This window comes from Anguilla rostrata, chromosome 2 (genome assembly GCF_018555375.3).
Source record: "Anguilla rostrata isolate EN2019 chromosome 2, ASM1855537v3, whole genome shotgun sequence".
In the NCBI taxonomy this organism is placed as follows: Eukaryota; Metazoa; Chordata; class Actinopteri; order Anguilliformes; family Anguillidae; genus Anguilla; species Anguilla rostrata.
Genome location: NC_057934.1, coordinates 10,461,032 through 10,475,774, shown reverse-complemented (window position 1 = coordinate 10,475,774; position 14,743 = coordinate 10,461,032). Strand labels below are relative to the sequence as shown.

The 14,743-nt window shown below is 40.3% G+C and overlaps 2 protein-coding genes across 2 annotated transcripts; one reads left to right on the top strand and one right to left on the bottom strand.

Annotated features, from left to right (window-relative positions):
* Positions 1-2,958: 2,958 nt before the first annotated feature.
* Positions 2,959-6,821, bottom strand: LOC135245860 (RPE-retinal G protein-coupled receptor-like). The gene is made up of 7 exons (XM_064319216.1): positions 6,349-6,821; positions 5,855-6,011; positions 5,420-5,541; positions 4,801-4,954; positions 4,063-4,180; positions 3,448-3,561; positions 2,959-3,114 (listed from the first exon to the last, which is right to left on the bottom strand). Exons 1-7 carry the CDS (start codon positions 6,425-6,427, stop codon positions 2,980-2,982), a joined length of 879 nt encoding a protein of 292 aa, XP_064175286.1. The 5' UTR covers positions 6,428-6,821; the 3' UTR covers positions 2,959-2,979.
* A 2,900-nt stretch (positions 6,822-9,721) lies between these two features.
* lrit1a (leucine-rich repeat, immunoglobulin-like and transmembrane domains 1a) lies at positions 9,722-13,843 on the top strand. The gene is made up of 4 exons (XM_064319235.1): positions 9,722-9,976; positions 10,435-10,895; positions 11,378-11,683; positions 11,983-13,843. The coding sequence occupies exons 1-4, from the start codon at positions 9,855-9,857 to the stop codon at positions 13,044-13,046; spliced, it is 1,953 nt and encodes a 650-aa protein (XP_064175305.1). The 5' UTR covers positions 9,722-9,854; the 3' UTR covers positions 13,047-13,843.
* Positions 13,844-14,743: the final 900 nt, after the last annotated feature.

Here is a 14,743-nt window from a genome sequence, read left to right as displayed (position 1 = left end):
ACCACCCCAGCCAGCAGGATTTGCAGATTTCTCTGTCATGGTAGTGATGTAACCAGCAGGATAGCCTTTCACTCCAAGCCTGTTCCTGCTCCTGCTCCTGGTTAGTAAGGCATGGACTTAAACCCATTCAGTTCTCCCAGGCAGCCACAACATACCGGCTCTGTAGTGTATGAACTATGTCAATTGTCTGGGCTGGATTCTTTTCTGAAAGTTGCGGTTAACTGTTGCTATTATCAGACAAATGTGATGATGACTTTTTTGGACCCAGAACTATGAGCTGAAATGAAAATATGCAATATAATTTAGCTATTATATCATGCAAATTGCCAAGTATTTTGAAATAAAGAGCAGTCGTAATTTAAAGCAGCCGGCAGGAAGCCTCCAAAAGTTGTGTGAGTTCTGTTTTAAGAATAATGAGAAGAACCTACCTTGTCTTCATTTTAAAAGTATTGGGATGACTGCCTTAAAAGGAAGTAGTTGTAAGAAACTTTTCCTGACCTGCAGGCATATAGTTTCTATTCAGTAATCTGAGCTATGTACCAAAGTCTACAAGAAAAGGGATTAGGGGAGATAACCTGATAAGACCATTCATGTGAACCTAAAAAGCAGCTCAGCAAGAAACAATATCCAGAAAACCTCAACACATAAAATAAATTCAACCAGTGTTGTCCGAAAACACCTGGTGATATGCCCAGCTACAATAATTACTACAGAAAATGTCAATTCATTGTCATTTTAGGAAAGAAGGATGCACAACAAAGGGAGATGTGTTCTGGTGATGTGCATGCATTGGATCATTATTTGTACAATACAAACTATTGCTTAGTGCATTTCAGGTAGAAAGATTTTTTTTTTAATTATGGAAAAGCGGCAGATGCACACCTTGCCTGAATAATACAGTATTTAATAATAAAGTATACCAGCATGTGTACCTCTAACAGGTTCTTAAATAGGTTGCATGTGCTGGAGGTATTGAAAGGGGAATGACGAGGCACGAATAACAGAAGTCTGTTAAAAAAAGATTCAACTCCTTTCAAAGGTGTGACAGGCTCTCATTTTGTCAAAGAATCTGACCACCTGAAACACGCATGTGCTTTTGCGTAACCCCCGGTTACAGGGAACGCGTTCGCACAGACCTCTATACTTAGCCCGGCGTTGTGTAATAGAGACCTCTTCGGGACAAAGCATGCACGATTAATCTCATTAACATCTTGAACCACAGGAGGCAGAACACGGCAGTGCTGCAAGCGTACTCTTCATGTTGTGAGAAAATGGTTTCTCTCTGAGGAGTTATCATTTGTGCAATGAACCGTGGATTGCATTACCTTCATTCATAGAACGAGGGAACGCGTCATGTAGAAATACATGTGTAGTGTGAACACTTAACAAGCCGGTTATTATGATTAGAAATGTACTTACCGTAGGATAGCAAAACAATTGCTAATATAAAGAAAATAATTACTTATGTCAGATTTATTCATAAATAAGATGCACACACACTGGCAGTAAGTTTAGCAATGATGCAAACATAAAACACTGAATGATTTACAAAGGTCTCCCAAAAAAATAAATGTGGTAAATATTTAGAAGCAAGAAGACAGCATATGCTTATACTGTTATATTACAGGTCTGAAATTCAGGTCAGTAAGGCAAGATATATTTTTCAAAGATATTACAAGTTACCCTCATGAAATTAACCTTGGGACACAGAGGTTGGGAGAAAACATGCTTTGTTGCCCCATTTCTTATCTGGTGTTTCTCTAAGTGTACAGCTCCGCAACAATGCCCTAATGACATTACAGATAAGTACGATAGCAGTGAACAGCAAACATACATTTAATATAGCAAATGCATCATCCATCTTCTTTTGGCCCAGCTTAAAATAATACAAATTGATAAAAACCGCATTGTGTTTGTACATTAAGAATTTGCTGTACATTGTCCGCTGTACCGCATATTGCTCTGTACCATGCACTTAAAACCACTGGTCTGTAAGCTGAAAAGGCTAAGAAGATCTGACAGATAGATAAAAATGGTCAATGATAATGAAATGGCATCTCATTGCTATTGGATTTTCTGCCAAGGGGTGGAAAGCCTCTTAGAGTAAGCAGGGGGAGGCAAAGGCAAGACAGGCAGCCTGCCCGCGAGCACATGCTAGCGTACGGCACAGAGCATATTCTGGGGTACAAAGAGGTAGCAGACATTTGTCAAATGTAGGCTTACATATTACATGTGAATATAGTCATGCATTAAAGATTGCACGGGCTAAATGGAATCACCAATACTGAGGAAGGCCACAGTACAGAGTCATAACAAGATGAAGCATTTTAAATGTGAGAGCATTTAGATATGTGGGGTTAGAGACACAGGGGTCAAGAAATGTAAAAAATGTAATGGCAGTTCAACATTGCCACCAGGAAAAGTGTGCCATTTAAAGAACTGAGTCAACACCACTTTCATGTTAGTTTTTATGCCCTATCATATACCAGGCTTTAATAGCAGCTATTTTGTTAATTTAATTGAATTATATTGAATTTATTTAGGTCTTGTCAAAAGACACTCAAAACAACATTCTATCAGCCAAGTCTGCATTTTAATATAAGATTCAGGTAGTTATTTGAACTATGTTGAATACATGAAATGAATATTTATGAAAATATAGTTGTAAAAAATAAAATGAAAAAATAAAAATAAAATTGATGGTTCTTTTTTTACCCATATTATTTCAGTGCTGTTCTTCCACAGTTCTTTCAGCTGGAAGAATATACAGGGACTTCCACTGCAGGGTCAATATACCTTCTGAAACTAAAGTCGTCCAAGTGATCCATTAGCACCACACCGATACACACAGTGTGTTACACAAACTCAGGGAACAACGTTTAGCTGCTTATGGGTATAGCAGAGCACTCTGACTGGATCACACACCACCCGAAATAAACAGGGCCATGGAAGAAATAATCAATGGATGAAGGGTTTTATTTATTTAGACTTCTCAGCCAGTGCCATTTTCTTCCCGGTGAGGAACTGCCAGATTCCCGCTCGGTAGCCCTGGCTTCCGAAGGCATACAGCAGGGCGTGAAAGACGGGGGCGGTTTTTGCCAAAACAGGAAGCACCTGTGAAACAAATAAGTCGTACAGTGTAATTTCCCAGCGGCAAATACGATTGGATGGGGGTTAGGGGCAAGGTGATTCATTTATTCCCTGAGGCAATTCTTACTGAACTTTGAGAGCTAAGACATAACCTTTTAATCATTTTTATAGCATTTTCAAGTCATTTTCGTAAATGGAGTGCGATTCAATCGGTTTAATGCTTGCATCTTTGCATCACTGTTGTAAAGGAAATTGATAAGGCGCGATTGCTCTGCTACTGGTTTTATACCCATTCAGTTAACTGGTCAGTCTGCATATACAGGTTCTACTGTACATAAAATAAAGATTGGTTCTTACCATTCTCAACTTTGGAGGGACAAGCCTGGCATTTTCTACACTGGCATACATGCAGAGGAGGACATAAGGACCCCAGCAAAGCAACGTTACCCTCAATGGCCAGGCAGTGTTTAACTGAAAAAGAAGCCAAGATATAATATCAGAACAGAACATTTTCTCGTAACAATCTAGGTTATTACATTTAGTAATACTGTTAATTATATTACAATACAAACATCTATCAAAAAACCCATAGGCATTTCTTTCTTAAAAGATTTAATTAAAGAGATGTGCATCATACTTCCTGAGGTAACATAGACATGACAACATGATAACTTCCTGTAACAGATTGAAGGGGAATCCAGTTCAGACATGTTCTTTCCTTTTTTCCCTCTGAACCTGATGACCTCATTAAACTAGGAGCACTAGAGTCGGAAGTGGAACAGCACCACAGCCATCTGTTGACCACTGGCTCAGTTCCCACATCTCCACTGCCGTCATTACAGAGGTTCACTTGTCTTTGTGTTGTTGTGCGTGTAGTTCAGAGGATTATGGCAACACTGAACAATTCTGTGTGGCAGCATCCTTGGATTGAACCATTGCAGTTTCAGCAATGGTATTATTGGGCCAGCATACCTTGTACTGCCTGGTCTTTTTGAACTGCTTTTGAATGGACTGGTAAGACGTGAGCATGGTCAAAGCCGGGATAATCAGGTAGAAGAAGGTCAGGGTCAGCATGTAGGTGGTGTAGTTCCTGGTGAATGGGAGAGAATAAAGTCCATCAGTCTTTTTCCCATCTTGTGCAATGTTGCCTTCTCACTGTTGGCTGCTAGTTATGAAACAGCAGGCCTTTCTCATAAAGGATCCTGCTTTTTAGACCTTCATGTGAAATCCAGCTTATTGGCTCTGGAATAAATGAATGAATGAATGAATAAATAAATAAATAAATAGGGGGGACACTGTATTAAACTCTTAAAATACATTTTAAAAAGGTTATTACAACATTCCATCAATACTTAGGTCATCCAAGTATTGATGGAAATGATCTCCTGAGACAATGGCTAGGTGCCCACTTCTGATAGGCCTGATTAGCCTATTACTGGCCAGTACCCTGAACTGCCTACTCTACACAATGCATCCTCTGTGGACTGTAAAATCTTCTGACCTAGAGTGTACACAACTTTAAGCCACAGTTCACATTGTTATTTAGTCTTCTGTGTACAACGCATGAAGAGAGCCTAGCCACGCAGTGAATTTGGCGGATATTCTCAAAGCTTGAGAAAAGCATTATCTTCAATCCTTCCCCATCAGCATACAGCGGTTGGACCATAAAATAAGGTGCTAAGCTGGAGCATGTGTGACTGAGTGCGGTACCTGTCACCCTTGCTGTAGTCCAGGGTGCAGCAGGTTCTCAGGGGCTCAAAGTCATATTCACCCCATCCATTCAGGGGAAGGTAAGCCCAGAAAATAGACAACACCCAGACTATGCCAGCAATCGTCATTGAGCTGCTCCAAAACAGCTTCTGCTCTGAAAATGATCAAAGCACATACAATACGGATATTTAGTATACTACTGTACCCTTATTATTGGTGATTTCTCATGTTTAATTGTCAAGATATCTTTGTGTTTTTAAATTCCTATAATTTTTACATTCACCAAAACTTGCTTTTTTCAGTCTCCCTTTATTTTCTTAAATCACCAGTTACCCAATGGAGCCATTAGTAACATACGGACACCAATAGTACAACTGTGCATCAGGAAGACCAGAGAGCTGTGCCAATCACTGATTTCAAAAACAATAATCCATTCACTTAGCAACCGACACTTCTCATATGTGCATTCAGCATGCAAACAGCAAGGCACAGCTGTTTCGTTTAGCTTAACGGTCACTGACAGCCGCTACATGGACTGTAGGCTATTAATACGCTACACCGTTTAATACAAACACTTGACTCTAACTGTTCTCTTCACTTGTCATGACAGGTCACTTACTGGTGCAGTACTGGTGGTACCTGTCCCAGGCAACTGCAGCAATGAAGTTCATGCTGGCGAGGACAGACACCATTCCCTGAAAGCCATGGTTCTGACAGCCCTCAGGCCCATAGGGCCAGTGTCTTTGAAAGCACACATGATTTGTGTTATTATATGTTTGCACTTGAGAACAGGAAACTTATATTACATTACATTTACAGACAACTGTCACAATTTGTTTTAGCAATATGTAGTATTAAACTAAAGTCTTCCTTTCAGACTTTTTAATTGACAAATACTTACATTTTAAAAGAGATCAGATCCAATGAAATAAATTATTTTTAAAATTTTGACAAAATTTGGTCAAAATAACTTTTCAAATGATTTAATTCAATTACAGGACTAGGAGTAGTACTACCAGCATGTAGTGTAAGGGTTTGATTGAAGTCATCCTACCTTAGAAAGCTTGCATAACCAGCAATGATGCCATTCACATTCAGACTAATATCAGCCAGGGCCAGGTTAAATATAAAGAAATTACTTGGGGTTCGCATCTCCTTAACGGCAAGGAATGAGACAATTGAGATGGCATTGAGAAAGAATCCAAGGACACCTTCAAAACAGAAGACAAATAAATGATTAACAAATGAGAAGTTTGCATTGGCCTACTGTACATGTAACGTACTCGTAGGAAGCTTATTTACAATAAGGTAAAACGCACGAGAATAATTTGTAAAATTATATGCCTTTAGTATATTAAACTTATAGTGACTTTATTGGTTGGATAAAATATTATAACTTATCAGGGGGATGACAGCTCGTTTTAAATTGTTTGGCGTACTGCAATCAAAGCTCTGCAACTTTTCCTTTCAGCAACGACTCACTGACTATAGGGTTATGCATTAAAATGCAGAACTCTTCATAAAACCTGCCAGTTGTCCCACACTTACCTCCCACAAGAAATGCAGATCCAAATGCGACCATATCAAAGTCCGAGAACCCTTCCGGTAAAGCGTACGAAGTGACCATTTTGCTTGTGATTACGACTCAGTAGTATGCAGGAATGTACACCACTCCACTATACTGCCGGAGTGCTCTGAACGTGAAAGAAGTCTCCTTTTAAAGCACCCCAGTTCAGATGAAAGGCATGCAAGTAATTCTGCTTAACCTTCCCTTTTGCGAAAATCCCAGAAAGAATGTCCTAATGAGCAAATTAAGTTCTTGCATAAAGTTAATGCAAAAAGCTCAAATCAAGTGCTTTTTGTTTCTCGCCACGGAAGAAATCCTAAACTTGTTTCACCATACTTAAGGAAAACACGCCGTTGTAACGTGTTTAGCTCAAGTTAATTATCAGTGGAAACAATCGATCGCAGATAAGTGATCTTTCGGGAGTTTGCTCCATTTTCAGCAGTCAGATCGTCTATATTTTAAATATTTCTGAAACAAACTGTTAATGACATGGGATACGTTGCGGAGCGATGTGGAACACAGTGGACATGTGTAGACTTTGAAGGCGGGTCCAGTGTTACAAAACAGTTACATATCGACCATGAAACTTACGTCAATGTGGTTGTTTCGCGAATTTAGTGTCTGTTGACATACGTTTTTTTCTGTGAGGGGAAGCACTATATTTTAGTTGAACTGCACGACTTTCATTCAACTTTAATTTTTATAACAGCAAACTGTTCAGGGTGCTGACCTGGAACGTTTGTAAGCATGCTCACGTCTTTACAAATGCGATGTGACATTTCCTCCAACCTTTTTTTATTTGGACGTGCAATAGCCTATGTGTGCTACGTGTAAGAAGGGGGGTTCTGAGATGTTGTTTTCAAACAAGCACGGAACCGTCCAGACCCACGGCGCAACTCACTTCCGCAGACACATTTTAGCTGGCAACACCTGCGCATGTGTCCCACAAAACGTCCCTGAAAGGTCGTCTGTGAGTGAGTGAGTGAGTGACCACAATTCAGGTCGTCCATGAGTGAGTGAGTGAGTGACCACAATTTGCCATGCATAGCCCAAATCAGTTATTTCAATTTGATGGTATGTTGCCATTCAGTAAATAAGATGCTGTTGGTGTGATGGGTTGGACTGGGTTTCAGTATAGTGAGACACCACATAGCCTAACTCTTCCAATGCCAACCATGTTTTGGCAGCCAGACAAAATGGTACATAATTAGTAGGCTTTACAGAGTTGTAATGAAAATGTTTCTGTATTGAAGACACCTGCAGCAATATATTCTGGTGAAACGAACACTTGTGTGGTATACATAGATATAATACCGCATTTGCATTTGATGTTTTAAGATGTCTTAAAATATATATTTAATTATTATTTGTTGTGATGTCCTATTTTATGCTGAATTATGAAAACCCATTCATTTCTAATTTTTTGTAGATGCATATGTCCATCTGTGATCTTAGCATGGGTTTAAATCTTTAGATGGGTTTAGATTAACACACTCATAAGAACAATTCACACACACTGACTGTATAGAACAAGAATTGTTATTCCTAATCTTGAGGATAAGTGTTCAGTGGCCTAGTTCTAATAGTTCAAATGGGGCCTGATTGTATTTGAAATGAGAGTGACACGTTTTGTTGGAACATTTTGAAATGCCTCATTCAAATATTGTATCAATATTGTGAACAATCAACATCTTGTCATTTTCCCCCAAATTAATTTCAATCAGTGAGACACAGAAACAAATTCAGTCTAACCACAATATGCTCTCCTTAAGTTTTCGATGCATGCAAAACCATTAATTCATTGAACTGTCAGCTGAATGCATAATTCTGGTGATTCATAATTTATGCTGCTACAGCACCTCATGTGACACACATTTTCTCCTTTTTTTGCTCTGTACTCCAGCACATTGGAAATTAAATGAAACAATGAATATGAGGTTAAAGGGCAGACAGTCAGCTTGGCAGCATTGGTTACAGCAGATGCCAGTATCTGATATAAACTAGGCTATATCATGGAGAAATCAGGGCCACTTGTTTTGCTTCAACAGTTTAGTCAGCTGAGTGATATTGTGAAATGCAATTTGAAACAGTGCTTGTATTGTTTTGAGTACTAGACCTCAGTGAACAGATTATGAGTTTGTGAAACGTGCAATTTAAAGAAACGGGTTAAGAAATCACTCGATCACCCACCGTACAGTCACACAGCTCTTTTTGACATACTGAAATCCTGTTCATGATATTCAATAAATTAACTTTATACAAAAAAAAATTTACATCAAGTTTTTTTTCTTCCATTCCCCATAATGAGTTTGACATGTTACAATATGTTTGATGCATATTGATATGAAATCTGGTTGAATAATTGATATGCTAGATATTGTTTATTAAATGAATTTGTATCAGAAGGTCTACATTATGGACCTTTCAGATATTTTTGTAACAAGTATGTGAAAGGTTATAACAATGGTTTATAAAGGATTAATGCCAGTATGTGAAAACCGAGAATGAGCACAAATCCCACCATTCTATTCTGCTTGTAAACTTTCGCTTCTGTGCAACAATCAAATATGTGGTGGTTGGAACAGGAAAACGTGGCGTAATCCCACCCAAGCCTTCTGCACAATCTTATAAAGTGCCCATTCAGAATTATTGAAGGTGAATGATGTGTCCAGCAGATTTGACAGCAGCCAGGCTGGAGGTGGCCTCCTAATCAGTCACTTGCTATTGGTCAAGAATTGAAAACTACAAACAGCGACGCTATAGGGCTAAGTCATTTTAAACAGATCGTTTTCTTTTCCTCAGATGGTTTCCATAGCGGTATTGACTAATATTTAACTTGTGTGCATTTGGGGAAATGATGATAATGGAACTATATCAAATAGTAATATTCAACAGTAATATATGCCTAATTAGTATCCCCGTTGTACAGAAACGACTCTTTTTTATCTCGCAATAATACTACAGTGAATAATACATATATAAACATAATATAATATATAATCAGAAACGTCTAAGGTGTGAAAATGTAATTTATCCAAGTCCTCCTAATTCTTATCCTTGAGGTACGGATGCACCAAAGCGCAAGATAACCTGCACATTTAGTGGAACTAACTAACTGACATGAAGCTGGACGAAGACAGACTACAACCTTGCGTTGTTTAAAAGACTGTATTATAGCCAAGTAATAGTAGTTTGTTCGTAAAACTAAAATTATCCCACGACGACCCATTCAGAAGAACTTACTCTGTGAACGCAGGACGGCTACCTAGCCTATTGGGTTCCAGGAAGCAATAAGCGTGTAAATGAAAATAACCCAAGTCTTTTCACTAATCCTTGTCTATCCTTTTTATCCGGGGATTCGGTGCAGTCAGATCAGTATGGGACAGCGAGGCAGCAGGACAATGCGAAGCCGCTGATGCCTCGTTAAATGAGACAACACTCTTTTTCTCTTTAGGGCTGTAGTGTAGTAGTGTAGAAGGGAGGCAAAATGTTTGCCCATTTAATTTGGGTTTTCTGTTTGACTCTGGGTTGTCTCCCTCTGGTTTGGAGTTCTTGCCCATCTCAGTGCAGCTGCTTTTATCACAAACTGAGTGATGGATCCAAGGCCAGGTAAGCCGAGGAACATTTTACCGACGTTAGTAAATCTCTAAATCAATGAAGTGACGTATATAACGATGCATATGAATATCTTCATACACCAGCAATGGTAATTTATGCACCAGTCCACGATGTTTCTCCTGCTCTTTATTTAGTAAAGGATTAACTTGCGAATGCTCTTTAATCTACTTTCCGGTTATGCTGCTGCAGCCCTGTGCTTTGCGCTCCAATTTTAGAGCTAAGAGGAAATAATAAAAAATAAGCATCTCTTTGTAAATATTTCCTCGAACGGAGAAACTTCATTAAGAAACGTAACATTTAATGTGCCTTACATGTAGTCTGTGTACTATTTAAGGAATTAATCAAATCATGTAATAAATAAACAGGTTACATATTTAGATTTCTGAAAAAAAGGTATTTGCAACGCTAGAGGCTGCTGAAATACATCTCTTTTTTCCATTTTAACGTAGGAGTGTTCTTTGCAACGACCCAGAGATCTCACTGATACCCGCCAATTTTCCTGCGGATACCTCCAAACTTCGAATTGAGAAGACGGCAATAAGGCGGATTTCAAGCGAAACGTTTCGTTACCTCAACAATCTGGAATTTCTTTGGATGTCTTTCAATTCTCTGTCGTCTTTAAATGTGGACAGTTTCCGTGGTTTGTACAGCCTTGACGAACTGAGACTGGATGGCAATGCCCTCACCTCTTTCCCCTGGGAATCTCTGAACGACATGCCCAGTCTGAGGCTCCTCGACCTACACAATAACCAAATTACATCAATCCCGAGTGAAGCCACGATTTACATGAAAAATCTAACCTACCTGGATTTATCGAGCAACAACCTGGTGACCGTTCCAGCAGAGGTTCTCTCGACGTGGTTAGCTGTAAAGCCCACTCAAGATACGGAGAATCCAAAACTGATTCTTGGTAAAAAAATATTATTATTATTATTATTATTATTATTATTATTGTTGTTGTTGTGATTATTATTGTTGTTGTTGTGATTATTATTATTATTATTATTATTATTATTATTATTATTATTATTATTATTATGTGTTATTATTATAACATGTAATGTAACCTTACTTTCCATTTAATTGAAAAAATAAAAGACATTGTTAAAGTACACTTAGATAAAAAATATTTTCAACAAAAGCAAAAGAGGAAGAAATGTTTTTGTTTTCAAGATGGCCATATAAATTAATCAGAATTGTAGTCAGTAGTCTTTGCTCTACAATTTAATATAATCTCAAGACAAATATATTCAGATGTCAAATACAGAGATAATATGTGAATACAAGTTAATTTAGGTAGATATACATGTCTGCTGATAATTATAATTTATTATTACATCTGTTGTCAATGTTTCAAATGAATTAATTTTACTTGTCATTTTTATGCCTAAGGTCTCCATGACAACCCCTGGGTTTGCGACTGCCGGTTGTATGACCTGGTCCAGTTCCAGAAGTCGCCCTCGTCCTCAGTGGCCTTCATAGACACCAGGCTGAGGTGTTCTGATCCGGAGAGCCTGGCAGGGGTCCTGCTCGGCGACGCCGAGCTGCGGAGGTGCCAGGGGCCCCGGGTCCACACGGCGGTGGCCCGTGTCAGGACCGCCGTGGGCAACAGCGTCCTGCTGCGCTGCGGGACCATCGGGGTCCCCATCCCCGAGCTCTCCTGGAGGAGAGCAGATGGCAGACAGATGAACAGCACAGGTGAGAGACAACGGTGTCAGACGGGGCGTGTTAGCCGTGCGTCAGCTGGATGGTGGGCAATGTAGTTCTCTACGTCGCAGTAATGTAGGTCTCTGCATCCCTTTGGTTAAGAGCGTGTGCTGAGTGATTGTAATGTAATGCTAAATGGCGTGCTGGTTTGTGAGACGCTGAAGTTTTGTTTTGGAGAGTCCGCATAAAGCACAGTGATCCTTTTGTGCAGGAGTGTGGCCTGAATGCCACTTTACTTCTTCTGGAGATTGACACATCTCTAATCTCTTGTGTTCTCATTCTCTTTACAGTTCTGCAAGAAGTGTCAAAGGAGGGAATTGTTTGGTCCATTTTAAACGTCCCAGCTGTATCTCATTCTGACTCCGGCAAATATATCTGTCGAGCGACCAATTTCATTGGCAGTGCGGATGCTATGATTTCACTGGTCATAACGGATGCTGTGAAGTCAGAGAACCTAACAGGCGGCTCTAAAAAATCCAGGGGGAAGAAGCCAACCGGGATTGGTAAGGCAGCCTATCAGGAAAAGCTGGTTGCTAGGTATATTGCCCCGACAACCACTGTGGTTGTGCCTATCATCGAACCGTTAGGCGAGGCGGGGCCATTTCCGGAAGTAGAGAGCTACAGCGTGTCCGACAGTGGCGCTGCAAGCGGACAGACGGCCAATCCGTCCGACGGGGACAGCCTGCTGGAGGTGGAGAGGGCCGTGCTGGGCAACCTGGCCGCGAACGCCTCCTCCCTGCAGCAGGACCCGGAGCGGAGGGTGGTCAGGTCGGTCAAAGTGATCGGCGACACCGACCACACGGTCTCCCTGAACTGGAGGGCGCCTCTGGCCACCAACACCACGGCGTTCAGCGTGCTGTACGCCGTCTTCGGGGAGAGGGACATGCGCCGGATCAACGTCGACCCGGGCAAAAACAGAATCACCATAGAGGGCCTGGTGCCAAAGACAAAGTACATCGCCTGCGTGTGCGTCAAAGGGCTGATCCCGAAAAAGGAGCAGTGCGTAATCTTCTCAACAGATGAGGCGGCTAGCGCAAGCGGGACGCAGAAGCTCATTAATGTGGTGGTGATCACCGTCGCCTGTGTCATCGCCGTCCCCCTGACTCTCATCGTCTGCTGCGGGGCCCTGAAGAGACGCTGTCAGAAACTCCTGGGGAGAAAGTCGAAGGACATCCAGGACTCCTACGTCACGTTTGAGACGCTGTCCCCGGGGACGAAGGCCAAGGGCCTGGAGGGCGAGTACCTGACGAGGTTAAACCCGGACGAGTCCAACCGGCTTCTCTCGGCCAGGTCCAGCGTCGACTCGGAGGCCACCGCCAGGACGGAGGGCCAGCCCAACGAGTACTTCTGCTAGCGGTCCGGAACATTCCGGCGGTACCTCGGGAGGAGCCCCTCGCCCGCCCAGTGCAGCTATGTTAGCAGGACTGCAGGGGGCAGCAGTGACACTGTAGGCGAGGCAACAGTGAATTAATTAACGGAACAGGGAAATGTCAGGCGCGTGTCTTCGGAGATGAAAATTTTCTGCCCTTGCTGAACGAGCCCTTGGCCATTGCAGTCACACCTCTGTCTCACAGGCTCCTGCATTCACAACTGAGGCTGTTCAGCAGAGGGTGAAGATGCAGCCTCAGCAAAAACACAAAATCCCTCTGGCCATTTAATAAACACTGCTGCTGGAAACTGTTAAAAAGGGAATACTGTTTTCACTGTACACATAACACTTGTCAGTGCACAATACATAAAATTATATTCCAATTTTTGATGCACTTTTAGCACACACATATGTATTTGTGTGTGTACTGTATGTCTGTATGTCTGTCCGCTGTTGTACTGTTTAGAAATTATGAAACCCATTTTTCTGTGGTTATGAAGGAGGATAGTGAGCCAGACAAGACACATCTATGGTAATGCAGGTTCATCATGGAATACAAAAGGAAGCATTGGTGCGGATTCATTAGATGAGGAAATAAATCATGTATATCGCATAATCCCACGTCTAACTGTGTACAATGTCAGTTAATGTGTCAGGTGTAATAACTTCTGCTATAAACATTAAAGAAATTTTAAAGGTTGTATATATTGTATATTGCATGTATTTAATTTCCAAGATGTGTGGTTATTCAAATGTGTGAAAAATAAATCCTTTTTGATATAGGTGTTTTATGTGTGTTTCTGTGACGTGGATACATTGAGCTATTTACATGAAAATTATGTTTCTATTTTAAAAACATAATGACTCAAAACTGAAAATATATTCATCATCAGTTAGTCATCAGCAACATGCTCATAACATGTTTCTCAGGAGGAAATGCTGCTGTTTGCGATTAAATTAAAAGAGTGACTAAACATGAGTCATATATTTTTTAATTGGCGGTTTGTTGAGGTAGTGGTTAAAATTGACAGGGTAGATTCAGAGTAGCCAAGAATTATCAATAATAACATTTTTTGCTCCCTGAGAGAGAAGAAGAGAGAAGTGTGATGGTAATTAATGAATATTATATGATGGTCATTAGATGAACAAGACAAGTTTATCAAAGATAAACCGAAACCACAATTGGCTTTAACTGAGCCTTGATTGTTTTAACAAGGGGGGAAGGTTTGGATGACTTTATCTGCATTTATTTTTTATTGTGACAAAAACAATATTAATCTTTATTTGATTTTTTTTATATAAGTAAGTTTGTCTCAGAGTTTTATCTGAAAAACATTGCTTTCTGTTGGCTACGTCTGTAGAGTACTTATCATGGTACCTTTGTTTTGATTATTTTCATGCAAAAAAGCTATGGCTCTCAAAACTAATTACCATTATAGGCACATATTTTCCCTGTACATTTTATTTTGTTGAAGTCTATAGTAACAGCTTATATCACCCAGCAATACTCCAGAGAGATGTTGAACATCATATAGTACTTATGTTATTATTCAAATATATAACGTGGCGTTGAGCTCATTTCTAGAAGGCGTTAAGAGCATGTGCATTTTTACCCTTAATGACTGTTGGTCAGTGCTAAAAATACCAGCTTCCGGCGTCTTTAACGGTCATTTGATGTCTTA

What these genes read in the sequence shown, in the direction of transcription:
- LOC135245860 (XM_064319216.1), bottom strand. Translation starts at nt 6,427, where the DNA reads ATGGTCACTTCGTACGCTTTACCGGAAGGGTTCTCGGACTTTGATATG. An exon ending in ATCTGCATTTCTTGTGGGAG is followed by an intron (nt 6,012 to 6,348) that starts GTAAGTGTGGGA and finishes TCTGTTTTGAAG; the next exon opens with GTGTCCTTGGATTCTTTCTC. An exon ending in GTACCACCAGTACTGCACCA is followed by an intron (nt 4,955 to 5,419) that starts GTAAGTGACCTG and finishes GATCATTTTCAG; the next exon opens with AGCAGAAGCTGTTTTGGAGC.
- lrit1a (XM_064319235.1), top strand. Translation starts at nt 9,855, where the DNA reads ATGTTTGCCCATTTAATTTGGGTTTTCTGTTTGACTCTGGGTTGTCTC. An exon ending in AGTGATGGATCCAAGGCCAG is followed by an intron (nt 9,977 to 10,434) that starts GTAAGCCGAGGA and finishes ATTTTAACGTAG; the next exon opens with GAGTGTTCTTTGCAACGACC. An exon ending in GAATCCAAAACTGATTCTTG is followed by an intron (nt 10,896 to 11,377) that starts GTAAAAAAATAT and finishes TTTATGCCTAAG; the next exon opens with GTCTCCATGACAACCCCTGG.